General features: G+C 45.7%; 1 protein-coding gene across 1 annotated transcript in view; it reads left to right on the top strand.

Moving 5' to 3' along the window:
- Positions 1 to 502: 502 nt before the first annotated feature.
- LOC110499560 (cadherin-related family member 1-like) overlaps positions 503 to 14,251 on the top strand; it is a 34,324-nt gene continuing 20,575 nt past the window's right edge. The window contains exons 1-9 of the mRNA XM_036956364.1: positions 503 to 650; positions 838 to 840; positions 2,039 to 2,134; positions 3,457 to 3,602; positions 3,749 to 3,799; positions 3,936 to 4,025; positions 4,287 to 4,373; positions 8,601 to 8,717; positions 13,012 to 13,155. Coding sequence (XP_036812259.1) covers positions 572 to 650; positions 838 to 840; positions 2,039 to 2,134; positions 3,457 to 3,602; positions 3,749 to 3,799; positions 3,936 to 4,025; positions 4,287 to 4,373; positions 8,601 to 8,717; positions 13,012 to 13,155 — 813 coding nt within the window. The 5' untranslated portion in view covers positions 503 to 571. The remainder of the gene's footprint in view (positions 651 to 837; positions 841 to 2,038; positions 2,135 to 3,456; positions 3,603 to 3,748; positions 3,800 to 3,935; positions 4,026 to 4,286; positions 4,374 to 8,600; positions 8,718 to 13,011; positions 13,156 to 14,251) is intronic.

Raw genomic sequence — 14,251 nt, 5'->3', positions numbered from 1 at the left:
CTAGTCTCTCTCTGTGGGGAACAGTCTGTTACATTAGATATCTTCTAGTCTCTCTCTGTGGGGAACAGTCTGTTACATTAGATATCTTCTAGTCTCTCTCTGCGGGGAACAGTCTGTTACATTAGATACATTCTTGTCTCTCTCTGTGGGGAACAGTCTGTTACATTAGATATCTCCTAGTCTCTCTCTGCGGGGAACAGTCTGTTACATTAGATATCTTCTAGTCTCTCTCTGCGGGGAACAGTCTGTTACATTAGATATCTCCTAGTCTCTCTCTGTGGGGAACAGTCTGTTACATTAGATATCTCCTAGTCTCTCTCTGCGGGGAACAGTCTCACATTTTGGGGGTGAGAGCAGCGGTAGACAAGGTCTGTCTAAGATGTCTGTTGTGACTGTGAGGTAAAGGAGTGGAAGACAGGATACGTCAGTGGACTAACGCCGTCCTCCCAGCCCCCCCCCCCCCCCCCCCCCCCCCTTCCACTGAGCTGAGACGTCTAGCGACTGAGCCGCCTAGCGAGAACGCCTGGATCCTGACAAGCCGTCTTCTTCTTCTTCTTCCTCCTCCGTCAGGATGAAGAACCAAAAGAAAAAAAGACGATGTTTTTTCCTCTTAGTTTTCCTGGTCACTCTTCTTCTGTCTCCCTCTCTGGGTAGGTTTTCTGTTCTCTGTCCTGATACTAGGATTTCACAGGAGTTCCTGCACCTTCTTTTTCCCTTCCTAATCCCCCCCCACTGCATGTGTCTGTATGTGTTTGTGGTGTGGGTAAGATGTATCATTTTATTGACCTCTGTTGACATTGAACTCTCCTGTGTCTTTCCGCTGCCCTGCCGTTTCAGCAAGTGAGTACAAACGTTGTATTAGAATATTCAGATACATATTACAACAGGTGTTTAAAGTATTGAATTGATTATGAAAACATGTGTTATAATGTGTGAACTGGACACTATGACAGCATGTGTTATAATGTGATCTGGACACTATGATAGCATGTGTTATAATGTGTGATCTGGACACTATGATAGCATGTGTTATAATGTGTGATCTGGACACTATGACAGCATGTGTTATAATGTGAACTGGACACTATGACAGCATGTGTTATAATGTGAACTGGACACTATGACAGCATATGTTATAATGTGAACTGGACACTATGATAGCATGTGTTATAATGTGTGAACTGGACACTATGACAGCATGTGTTATAATGTGTGAACTGGACACTATGACAGCATGTGTTATAATGTGTGAACTGGACACTATGACAGCATGTGTTATAATGTGAACTGGACACTATGATAGCATGTGTTATAATGTGTGAACTGGACACTATGATAGCATGTGTTATAATGTGTGAACTGGACACTATGATAGCATGTGTTATAATGTGTGAACTGGACACTATGATAGCATGTGTTATAATGTGTGAACTGGACACTATGATAGCATGTGTTATAATGTGTGAACTGGACACTATGATAGCATGTGTTATAATGTGTGAACTGGACACTATGACAGCATGTGTTATAATGTGTGAACTGGACACTATGACAGCATGTGTTATAATGTGAACTGGACACTATGATAGCATGTGTTATAATGTGTGAACTGGACACTATGATAGCATGTGTTATAATGTGTGAACTGGACACTATGATAGCATGTGTTATAATGTGTGAACTGGACACTATGATAGCATGTGTTATAATGTGTGAACTGGACACTATGACAGCATGTGTTATAATGTGTGAACTGGACACTATGACAGCATGTGTTATAATGTGTGATCTGGACACTATGACAGCATGTGTTATAATGTGTGAACTGGACACTATGACAGCATGTGTTATAATGTGTGATCTGGACACTATGACAGCATGTGTTATAATGTGTGAACTGGACACTATCCACAGCATGGACACTATCTTTAGATTGTCATTTACCTGTTTGTGTTTGTGAACACGCCGTAAAGCGCTGCTTGTTATAAATGACACGTTCAACTCTTAAGTTTCGATTCATTTTTTCTTCTCCCCCCAGGGCAAACTGACTACGCTCCCTATTTCTATGACAACGGACCGAGCAGCACCAATGGGAACATGGCTCTGTTCAGTATCTCAGAAGACACAGAAGTCGGTGAGTGTTGTAAACAATTATATAAATGCGATGATTATTTAGTTAATTATTTAAATTTTAATGTGGTTAAATTCTAAGAAAATCTCAATGTGGTTGTGATTGATCTTGTGTTTCAAGAGCAAACATTTTAAACATTTTAAATACTATTTTAAAACATTTTAAATACTATTTTAAAACATTTTAAATAATTAAAAAAAAACATTTTAAATACTATTTTTAAACATTTTAAATACTATTTTTAAACATTTTAAATAATTGATCCTTGATTGCCCTTGCTTAATTCCAGGGGGGGTTCCCAGGACTGAAAGATTTCAAATAGTATTTGAACCCAGGTCTTCTAATGATAGACTGATCAGTGATCACATGAGCAGCATTGAGCTGCATCACCATCATGCCCTTCAGTGGAGGTGGACGCACGGTAATAGGCTTAGCCAGGAAAACAAAAGAGATGAAGGAGTGGCTGTCAACAATATAACTAACATCTGACAATACAATAATACACCATAGAAATAGAATCACTAGAACGGGAATTCCCATTCGAGTCAATGGGTCTGTCATGACTTAGAAACAGAATCAATGATATAGATCTCAGAATTAACTTTAAGTCTCGATCCGGTTAACGGTATGATCGTCTTTCTTATGATTATCTTCTGTACAACTGTAGAGATGGGTTGCCTTTCCTGTACTTGATAGGCAATGCTTTAACCAAATTCAGTATCTCTATTATTTGAAGGGTACCTACATAGACTCCATAACACATTTATAACCATTTATGACACATTCATAAGCATTCATACCACATTCATAACCATTCATACCACATTCATAACCATTCATGACACATTCATAACCATTCATGACACATTCATAACCATTCATACCACATTCATAAGCATTCATACCACATTCATAACCATTCATGACACATTCATAACCATTCATGACACATTCATAACCATTCATGACACATTCATAACCATTCATACCACATTCATAAGCATTCATACCACATTCATAACCATTCATGACACATTCATAACCATTCATACCACATTCATAACCATTCATGACACATTCATAACCATTCATACCACATTCATAAGCATTCATACCACATTCATAACCATTCATGACACATTCATAACCATTCATACCACATTCATAACCATTCATACCACATTCATAACCATTCATGACACATTCATAACCATTCATGACACATTCATAACCATTCATACCACATTCATAAGCATTCATACCACATTCATAACCATTCATAACAAATTAATAAGCAGGTGCGATTTTTGTCTGTGACCCCACAGGAACACAGCTATATATCCTAAACGGTACCGACCCAGAGGGGGATGCCGTGTGGTTTGGCCTGACCTTTGAGAAGGGCACCAGAGAATACCTGAGAGTGGACCCTAAGTCAGGGAACATAACTCTCATTCAGGAACTAGACAGAGAGGTGAGTGTGACGTAGGGCGCTTTGACAACATGACGTCCAGTAATCTCAGGAGAACCATGACCAAGTCTTGTGTGTGTTGGTGAGTCTGTCATTACCCACAGTGCTGTTTCGAAGTGCTGTTAACAACGTGTTCTTTGTTTTGTCAGAAACAAGGTGAAATCTTGGCTTTTGTTAGCATAACAGATGGTCGGAATAAGGTGAGCTGAGCTTTGACAACAGCATTAGTTGCAAATCCATACGCATCCCATGTATAGGCCTATACGCTAATACAATAATCATACCTGGCTTCTCAGCTGGGCTGTTGTGATGTCATCTGTTTGTTCCTTCCTTTAGGTTATCGAGACGATACGGGTGTTTGTCACCGACGCCAATGATGAGCAACCAGAGTTCCAGAACCTGCCTTTCACCGTGGACGTCCCCGAGGTCAGTGTTAAAACCCGTCATCGACATGAAGACAGCTCTGTCATTGGTTTAAAATGTCTTCAGAGATAATGTTTAAAGATAATGATAGATGTCAATAGTGTCATCATGTGTTTAGAGATAATGCGATTTCAGTAACCCAGGGGCCTGTATGACATGTCGACCAGTAAAGATACCCTGTTATTAGAGCTCTACCGGATATGTACTAGATAAGCGCACAGGCAATGTTATAATTAATGTCATTGATGTTTGTGTCATCTGCAGGACACCGCAGCTGGAATCAGCATTTACAGAGTGCAAGCGGTGGATAAAGACATGGGCTCTGGAGGCAGTGTCAACTACTACTTACTGGTAGATCATGTCCACAGCCCTGGGTCTGGCTCATACATAGAAAGAACATGTTCTGAAACAGGGAGGGACTCTATGAACTTGTCAAATAAAACATTTTTCTACAGTTTGCCCTAATGAACACTGTCCTGGTCTGACAGAGAGTTCAGAGTTAGATCAAAGGTTATATGGGGGATCCATTGTCATACAGTAGATACTATATAATATATGTATAATTATACTGTATGTATAATAGTGGCCAGTTTATTAGGTTTGGACCCCCTCCTTTTAGTACCAGTTTGGACGCCTCCTTTTAGTACCAGTTTGGACCCCCTCCATTTAGTGCCAGTTTGAACCCCCTCCATTTAGTGCCAGTTTGGACCCCCTCCTTTCAGTACCTTTTTGGACCCCCCTTTGCCTCCAGAACAAGCTGAATCCTTCGGGGCCTGGATTCTAGAAGGTGTGGCATTCAAACGGTGCTCAATTGTTATCAAGGGACCCGACATGTATCAGGAAAATCATTCCCCCTCACCATTACAGCACCGCCACCAGCCTGTACCGTTGACAACAGCCTGTACCGTTGACACCAGCCTGTACCGTTAACACCAGCCTGTACCGTTGACACCAGCCTGTACAGTTGACACCAGCCTGTACCGTTGACACCAGCCTGTACCGTTAACACCAGCCTGTACCGTTAACACCAGCCTGTACCGTTAACACCAGCCTGTACCGTTGACACCAGCCTGTACTGTTAACACCAGCCTGTACCCTTAACACCAGCCTGTACCGTTAACACCAGCCTGTACCGTTGACACCAGCCTGCACTGTTAACACCAGCCTGTACCGTTGACACCAGCCTGTACTATTAAAACCAGCCAGGATGGGGCAATGGACTCATGCTACTAACACCAAATCCTGACTCTGCAAACAGCCAAAATAACTCCTGGCGCCGACAGAGATGGCCGCCTCGCTTCGCGTTCCTAGGAAACTACGCAGTGTTTAGTTTTTTTACGTGTTATTTCTTACACAAGCACTACACTCGCATTAACATCTGCTAATCTGCTAACAAATAACATTTTATTTTAGCATGACTCAACAGGACCTGTGATTCATCGGACCAGGCAATGTTTTTTTCACGCCTTAATTGTCCAGTGTTGGTGATCGTGTGTCCACTGGAGCGTCTTCTTCTTGTTTTTAGCTGATAGCAGTGGAACCCGGTGTGGTCGCCTGCTGTAATAACCCGTCCGTGACAAGGATCGACGAGCTGTGCGTTCCGAGATGCCGTTCTGCTCACCCTGTTGTACTGCGCTGTTATTTGTCTGTTTGTGGCCGGCCTGTTAGCGTGCACGATTCTTGCCATTCTCCTACAACCTCTCTCATCAACAAGCTGTTTTTTTCACCCACAGGACTGCCGCTGACTGGATGTGTTTCTGTTTGTCGCACCTAGACGCTGTCTTGCGTGAAAAGCCCAGGAGGTCGGCCTGGGCTTTACGCTCAAAGTTGCTTACTTTTTTACCGACTAGGCAAGTCAGTTAAGAACAAATTCTTATTTTCAATGACGGCCCAGGGGCAGAACGACCTTGTCAGCTTGGGGATTTGAACTTGCAACCTTTCGGTTATTAGTCCAACACTCTAACCACTAGGCTACCCTGCCGCCCCTTAGTTAACATACTGGAAAGTTTTATGTATTAGTAACCAATAGCTAACATACTGGTACATAGCGCTGTAAGGATATGCTTTGCGGTTCGTAAGGACAGCGTAACAAACTGTCAGCCAACATAACGTTTTGCCCATTCTAACGTTCAATCCAACAGTAACTGAATGCCTCGATGCCTGTCTGCCTGCTTTATATACCAAGTCATGGCCTCCTGCCTCACTGTCTGTAGGAGCGAACCATTTTCGTGAACAGTTTAGTGTACCTAATAATGTGGCCACTGAGTGTATATACCATTTAACAATTTACGTACGATTGTCTCGGGAATCGAACCCACAACCTTGGTGTTACAGCACCATTCTTTACCAACTGATATACACTGAACAAAAATATAAACGCAACATGTAAAGTGTTGGTCTCATGTTTCATGATCTGAAATAAAAGATCCCAGAAATGTTACAAACGTACAAAAAGGGTATTTTTCTCAAATGTTGAGCACAAATTTGTTTACATCCCTGTTAGTGAGCATTTCTTCTTTGCCAAAATAATCCATCCACCTGACAGGTGTGTCATATCAAGAAGCTGATTAAACAGCGTGATCATTACATAGGTGCACCTTGTTCTTGGGACGATAAAAGGCCACTCTAAAACGTGCAGTTTTGTCACACAACACAATGCCACAGATGTCTCAAGTTTTGAGGGAGCATGTAATTGGCACGCTGACTGCAGGAATGTCCTCCAGAGCTGTTGTTAGATAATTGAATGTTCATTTCTCTAACATAAGTCACTTCCAATGTCCTTTTAGAGAATTTGGCGTGCAACCGGCCTCACAACAGCAGACCACGCAACATCAGGCTTCGTCTCCTGTGGGATTGTCTGAGACCAGCCACCCGAACAGCTGATGAATCTGTGGGTTTGCACAACTGAAGAATTTCTGCACAAACTGTCAGAAACCGTCCCAGGGAAGCTCATCTGCGTGCGCGTCGTCCTCCCCAGGGTCTTGACCTGACTGCAGTTCGGCGTCGTAACTGACTTCAGAGAGCAAATGCTCATCTTCTATGGCCACTGGCACGCTGGAGAAGTGTGCTCTTCACGGATTAATCCTGGTATCAACTGTACTGGGCAGACAGCGTGTATGGGATTGCATGGTGGAGTGGTTTGCTGATGTCAACGTTGTGAACAGAGTTTGACAACATTTCACAGGCCACAATCAACAGCCTGATCAACTCTATGCGAAGGAGATGTGTCACGCCGCATGAGGCAAATGGTCTCACCAGATACTAACTGGTTTTCTGATCCACGCCCCTACCTTTTTTATAAAGGTATCTGTGACCAACAAATGTGTGGAATCTATAGATTAGGACCTAATGAATTTATTTCCTTATATGAACTGTAACTCAGTAAAATCGTTGAAGTTGTTGCATGTTGTGTTTTTTAAAATTTTTTGTTCAGTGTAAAACGGACCAGATGGATGGTAAAGGGCATGTATAAAAACAGGAAGGAAGCCATCTGTGGAGAGAAAACAATTAATTTTACACTAGAGTGGAGGCAGGAAATGGGGCCCCTCTAGTGGATTACATTTCAATTACATTTTAGTAAGTTATTGAGGGCTTAGCTGAAGCTTAGGGTAGCTTTTGGCCATCAGCAAGCAAACAGTAGTTGGCACTGTTCATATGTCGACTGTTATTGGTTGTTTTAGCTATATTTAGATGTGTGACGTTATTGGTTGGTTTGATGTGTGATGTGGTTTTGGTTGGATTTGATGTCTGTTGTGGTATTGGTTGGGTTTGACGTGTGATGTGGAATTGGTTGGGTTTGATGTGTGAATGTTAGTCATTGAATGGAGGGTGTGATTAGTCATTGAATGGAGGGTGCCATTAGTCATTGAATGGAGGGTGTGATTAGTCACTGAATGGATGGTGTGATTAGTCACTGAATTGAGGGTGTGATTAGTCATTGAATGGAGGGTGTGATTAGTCATTGAATGGAGGGTGTGATTAGTCATTGAATGGAGGGTGTGATTAGTCATTAAATGGAGGGTGCAATTAGTCATTGAATGGAGGGTGCCATTAGTCATTGAATGGAGGGTGTGATTAGTCATTGAATGGAGGGTGTGATTAGTCATTAAATGGAGGGTGTGATTAGTCACTGAATGGATGGTGTGATTAGTCACTGAATGGAGGGGGAAATTAGTCATTGAATTGAGGGTGTGATTAATCATTGCATGGAGGGTGCAATTAGTCATTGAATGGAGGGTGAAATTAGTCACTGAATTGAGGGTGTGATTAGTCATTGAATGGAGGGTGTGATTAGTCATTGAATGGAGGGTGTGATTAGTCATTAAATGGAGGGTGCAATTAGTCATTGAATGGAGGGTGCCATTAGTCATTGAATGGAGGGTGTGATTAGTCATCGAATGGAGGGTGTGATTAGTCACTGAATAGATGGTGTGATTAGTCACTGAATGGAGGGGGAAATTAGTCATTGAATGGAGGGTGTGACTAGTCACTGAATGGAGGGTGTGATTAGTTAGATGTAGTTAAGTTTAGATCTCAGTATGCATTATCATAATCCAGGGTTTTACTGTCTGTTCCCAGGGCACCACTACTACCAGGTTCACCATCGACGGCCACAGTGGGGTCCTGCGGATCAAACCAGGCGAGACGCTCGACTACGAGACCACAGCAACACACTTTGTGATAGTGGTTGCCAAGGTGAGTGCAGGCTAGCTATGTGTCAATCAATGCATCAATCAATTAACCCCCCCCCTCCCCCCAACAAATGTTAAAGCTCTTTTTACATCAGCAGTTGTCACAAAGTGCTTTATAGATGTGAAAGACATAAAACCCCAAAGAGCAATGTGTCACACCTGTCTGGTCTGGTCTGGTTTGGTTTGATCTTGTCTGGTCTGGGAATGCTGATATCTTCTGGCCCTGTCTCTGGGCTTTAGAGGGAGGGTAAACTCTCTCTCCTCCTTCTCTGTCTTTGGGCCTCAGAGGGAGGGAGGGTAAACTCTCTCTCCTCCTTCTCTGTCTCTGGGCCTCAGAGGGAGGGAGGGAGGGAGGGTAAACTCTCTCTCCTCCATCTCTGTCTCTGGGCCTCAGAGGGAGGGAGGGAGGGAGGGTAAACTCTCTCTCCTCCTTCTCTGTCTCTGGGCCTCAGAGGGAGGGAGGGTAAACTCTCTCTCCTCCTTCTCTGTCTCTGGGCCTCAGAGGGAGGGAGGGAGGGAGGGTAAACTCTCTCTCCTCCATCTCTGTCTCTGGGCCTCAGAGGGAGGGAGGGTAAACTCTCTCTCCTCCATCTCTGTCTCTGGGCCTCAGAGGGAGGGAGGGAGGGTAAACTCTCTCTCCTCCTTCTCTGTCTCTGGGCCTCAGAGGGAGGGAGGGTAAACTCTCTCTCCTCCATCTCTGTCTCTGGGCCTCAGAGGGAGGGAGGGAGGGAGGGTAAACTCTCTCTCCTCCTTCTCTGTCTCTGGGTCTCAGAGGGAGGGAGGGAGGGTAAACTCTCTCTCCTCCTTCTCTGTCTCTGGGCCTCAGAGGGAGGGAGGGAGGGAGGGTAAACTCTCTCTCCTCCATCTCTGTCTCTGGGCCTCAGAGGGAGGGAGGGAGGGAGGGAGGGAGGCTAAACTCTCTCTCCTCCATCTCTATCTCTGGGCCTCAGAGGGAGGGAGGGAGGGAGGGTAAACTCTCTCTCCTCCATCTCTGTCTCTGGGCCTCAGAGGGAGGGAGGGTAAACTCTCTCTCCTCCATCTCTGTCTCTGGGCTTGAGAGGGAGGGAGGGAGGGAAGGTAAACTCTCTCTCCTCCATCTCTATCTCTGGGCCTCAGAGGGAGGGAGGGAGGGAGGGAGGGAGGGTAAACTCTCTCTCCTCCATCTCTGTATCTGGGCCTCAGAGGGAGGGAGGGAGGGAGGGAGGGAGGGAGGGTAAACTCTCTCTCCTCCATCTCTGTCTCTGGGCTTGAGAGGGAGGGAGGGAGGGTAAACTCTCTCTCCTCCATCTCTGTCTCTGGGCCTCAGAGGGAGGGAGGGAGGGAGGGAGGGAGGGTAAACTCTCTCTCCTCCTTCCCTGTCTCTCAGGGGGAGGAAAACTTGTCCTCTTCTCTGAGCCATGGGGGAAGGTGAAGGGCTGGGAGTCTCTCTTCCGTCTCTGTCTTTTAGCCTCAGTGGGAGGGTCAGCTCCTCTCCTATATCCCTGTGTGTCAGTCTCTAAGCTCTTGTGATGGGTCAGCCCTGATTTACCTAAGGCTACACTACAACGCCGCCCTTGACCCCACCACATGGCAGCTGATCGACTAATTGTCTTGGGTGAAGGAGCAAGTTGTTTTACGACAGGATGTTTGTAAACAACAACACAAGCCCTTTATTATATCTTAAGTGTGTATTTTAACGGAAGCCTGATCACATAGAAAGCAGGATGAAATGTACATGGTGGATCTGTAGCAGATGGGGGGGGTGGGGGGGGTCTGTGGCAACTCGCTCCTCAGTCTGAAGTATCGCCTCTTTGCGCCATTGGAGAAGGTATTTTTCATGAGTGGGATGGAGTCTCTGGATGTGCAGATCACACAAGATCACACCTCCTCTATTAAGGGGGGATGTGGTATCTCCCCAATTAAGGGTTGAAGTGGTACCTCCTCTATTAAGGGGGGGAAGTGGTACCTCCTCTATTAAGGGGGGATGTGGTATCGCCCCAATTAAGGGTTGAAGTGGCACCTCCTCTATTAAGGGGGGGAAGTGGTACCTCCTCTATTAAGGGGGGATGTGGTACCTCCTCTATTAAGGGGGGAAGTGGTACCTCCTCTATTAAGGGGGGAAGTGGTACCTCCTCTATTAAGGGGGGAAGTGGTACCTCCTCTATTAAGGGGGGAAGTGGTACCTCCTCTATTAAGGGGGGAAGTGGTACCTCCTCTATTAAGGGGGGAAGTGGTACCTCCTCTATTAAGGGGGGAAGTGGTACCTCCTCTATTAAGGGGGGAAGTGGTACCTCCTCTATTAAGGGGGGAAGTGGTACCTCCTCTATTAAGGGGGGAAGTGGTACCTCCTCTATTAAGGGGGGAAGTGGTACCTCCTCTATTAAGGGGGGAAGTGGTACCTCCTCTATTAAGGGGGGAAGTGGTACCTCCTCTATTAAGGGGGGAAGTGGTACCTCCTCTATTAAGGGGGGAAGTGGTACCTCCTCTATTAAGGGGGGGAAGTGGTACCTCCTTTATTAAGGGGGGAAGTGGTACCTCCTCTATTAAGGGGGGAAGTGGTACCTCCTCTATTAAGGGGGGAAGTGGTACCTCCTCTATTAAGGGGGGAAGTGGTACCTCCTCTATTAAGGGGGGAAGTGGTACCTCCTCTATTAAGGGGGGAAGTGGTACCTCCTCTATTAAGGGGGGAAGTGGTACCTCCTCTATTAAGGGGGGAAGTGGTACCTCCTCTATTAAGGGGGGAAGTGGTACCTCCTCTATTAAGGGGGGGAAGTGGTACCTCCTCTATTAAGGGGGGAAGTGGTACCTCCTCTATTAAGGGGGGAAGTGGTACCTCCTCTATTAAGGGGGGAAGTGGTACCTCCTCTATTAAGGGGGGAAGTGGTACCTCCTCTATTAAGGGGGGAAGTGGTACCTCCTCTATTAAGGGGGGAAGTGGTACCTCCTTTATTAAGGGGGGAAGTGGTACCTCCTCTATTAAGGGGGGAAGTGGTACCTCCTCTATTAAGGGGGGGAAGTGGTACCTCCTCTATTAAGGGGGGAAGTGGTACCTCCTCTATTAAGGGGGGAAGTGGTACCTCCTCTATTAAGGGGGGAAGTGGTACCTCCTCTATTAAGGGGGGAAGTGGTACCTCCTCTATTAAGGGGGGAAGTGGTACCTCCTCTATTAAGGGGGGAAGTGGTACCTCCTCTATTAAGGGGGGGAAGTGGTACCTCCTTTATTAAGGGGGGAAGTGGTACCTCCTCTATTAAGGGGGGAAGTGGTACCTCCTCTATTAAGGGGGGAAGTGGTACCTCCTCTATTAAGGGGGGAAGTGGTACCTCCTCTATTAAGGGGGGAAGTGGTACCTCCTCTATTAAGGGGGGAAGTGGTACCTCCTCTATTAAGGGGGGAAGTGGTACCTCCTCTATTAAGCGGGGAAGTGGTACCTCCTCTATTAAGGGGGGAAGTGGTACCTCCTCTATTAAGGGGGGGAAGTGGTACCTCCTCTATTAAGGGGGGAAGTGGTACCTCCTCTATTAAGGGGGGAAGTGGTACCTCCTCTATTAAGGGGGGAAGTGGTACCTCCTCTATTAAGGGGGGAAGTGGTACCTCCTCTATTAAGGGGGGAAGTGGTACCTCCTCTATTAAGGGGGGAAGTGGTACCTCCTCTATTAAGGGGGGAAGTGGTACCTCCTCTATTAAGGGGGGAAGTGGTACCTCCTCTATTAAGGGGGGAAGTGGTACCTCCTCTATTAAGGGGGGAAGTGGTACCTCCTCTATTAAGGGGGGAAGTGGTACCTCCTCTATTAAGGGGGGAAGTGGTACCTCCTCTATTAAGGGGGGAAGTGGTACCTCCTCTATTAAGGGGGGAAGTGGTACCTCCTCTATTAAGGGGGGAAGTGGTACCTCCTCTATTAAGGGGGGAAGTGGTACCTCCTCTATTAAGGGGGGAAGTGGTACCTCCTCTATTAAGGGGGGGAAGTGGTACCTCCTCTATTAAGGGGGGAAGTGGTACCTCCTCTATTAAGGGGGGGATGTGGTACCTCCTCTATTAAGGGGGGAAGTGGTACCTCCTCTATTAAGGGGGGAAGTGGTACCTCCTCTATTAAGGGGGGAAGTGGTACCTCCTCTATTAAGGGGGGAAGTGGTACCTCCTCTATTAAGGGGGGAAGTGGTACCTCCTCACTATTAAACACCATTACAGCCTTAACACAGAGGGTTTACTTCTGCAGAGTACCGTTACTTCACAATAGTGATTTTAGCTCGTAACATCAGCACTGGATAATCAGTCATTATTTACCATGTCCAATGTCTAACCCTCTGTTGTATCCATCAGGATGGGGGTGGGCAGTACAAAGGGAAGCATCAGGTGTTGACGTCTACAGCCACCATCACCATCAACGTCCTCGACGCCCAAGACACTCCTCCAGCCTTCGTTGGAACTCCTTACTTTGGCTACGTCTACGAGGTCTCACTTCCTGTAAGTACAACACGACCTTCTTACTTTGGCTACGTCTACCAGGTCTCACTTCCTGTAAGTACAACACAACCTCCTTACTTTGGCTACGTCTACGAGGTCTCACTTCCTGTAAGTACAACACAACCTCCTTACTTTGGCTACGTCTACGAGGTCTCACTTCCTGTAAGTACAACACGACCTCCTTACTTTGGCTACGTCTACGAGGTCTCACTTCCTGTAAGTACAACACGACCTCCTTACTTTGGCTACGCCTACGAGGTCTCACTTCCTGTAAGTACAACACAACCTCCTTACTTTGGCTACGTCTACGAGGTCTCACTTCCTGTAAGTACAACACGACCTCCTTACTTTGGCTACGTCTACCAGGTCTCACTTCCTGTAAGTACAACACGACCTTCTTACTTTGGCTACGTCTACCAGGTCTCACTTCCTGTAAGTACAACACAAGCTCCTTACTTTGGCTACGTCTACGAGGTCTCACTTCCTGTAAGTACAACACAACCTCCTTACTTTGGCTACGTCTACGAGGTCTCACTTCCTGTAAGTACAACACAACCTCCTTACTTTGGCTACGTCTACGAGGTCTCACTTCCTGTAACCTGATGATCCACTGGTCTTTAACACAGAACCCTGTTATAGAAAAGCTGTAAACACTTTCTTTAGAGAGCTTTTTCAAGTCTTTTCTTTATAATCAATACATCGTATTTGAATAATTTTTTGAATAACATCTTGTCATATTAACATACGCTACATGACCAAAAATATGTGGACACATGCTCGTCGAAAATCTCATTCCAAAATCATGGGTATTAATATGGAGTTGTTCCCCCATTGCTGCTATAACAGCTTCCACTCTTCTGGGAAGGCTTTTCCACTAGATGTTGGAACATTGCTGCTATAACAACCTCCACTCTTCTGGGAAGGCTTTTCCACTAGATGTTGGAACATTGCTGCTATAACAGCCTCCACTTTTCTGGGAAGGCTTTCCACTAGATGTTGGAACATTGCTACTATAACAGCCTCCACTTTTCTGGGAAGGCTTTCCACTAGATGTTGGAACATTGCTGCTATAACAGCCTCCACTTTTCTGGGAAGG

Source organism: Oncorhynchus mykiss, chromosome 20, assembly GCF_013265735.2.
Source record: "Oncorhynchus mykiss isolate Arlee chromosome 20, USDA_OmykA_1.1, whole genome shotgun sequence".
Taxonomy (NCBI): Eukaryota; Metazoa; Chordata; class Actinopteri; order Salmoniformes; family Salmonidae; genus Oncorhynchus; species Oncorhynchus mykiss.
Note: the sequence above shows the minus strand (reverse complement) of the source record. Positions and strands in the feature narration are given on the sequence as shown.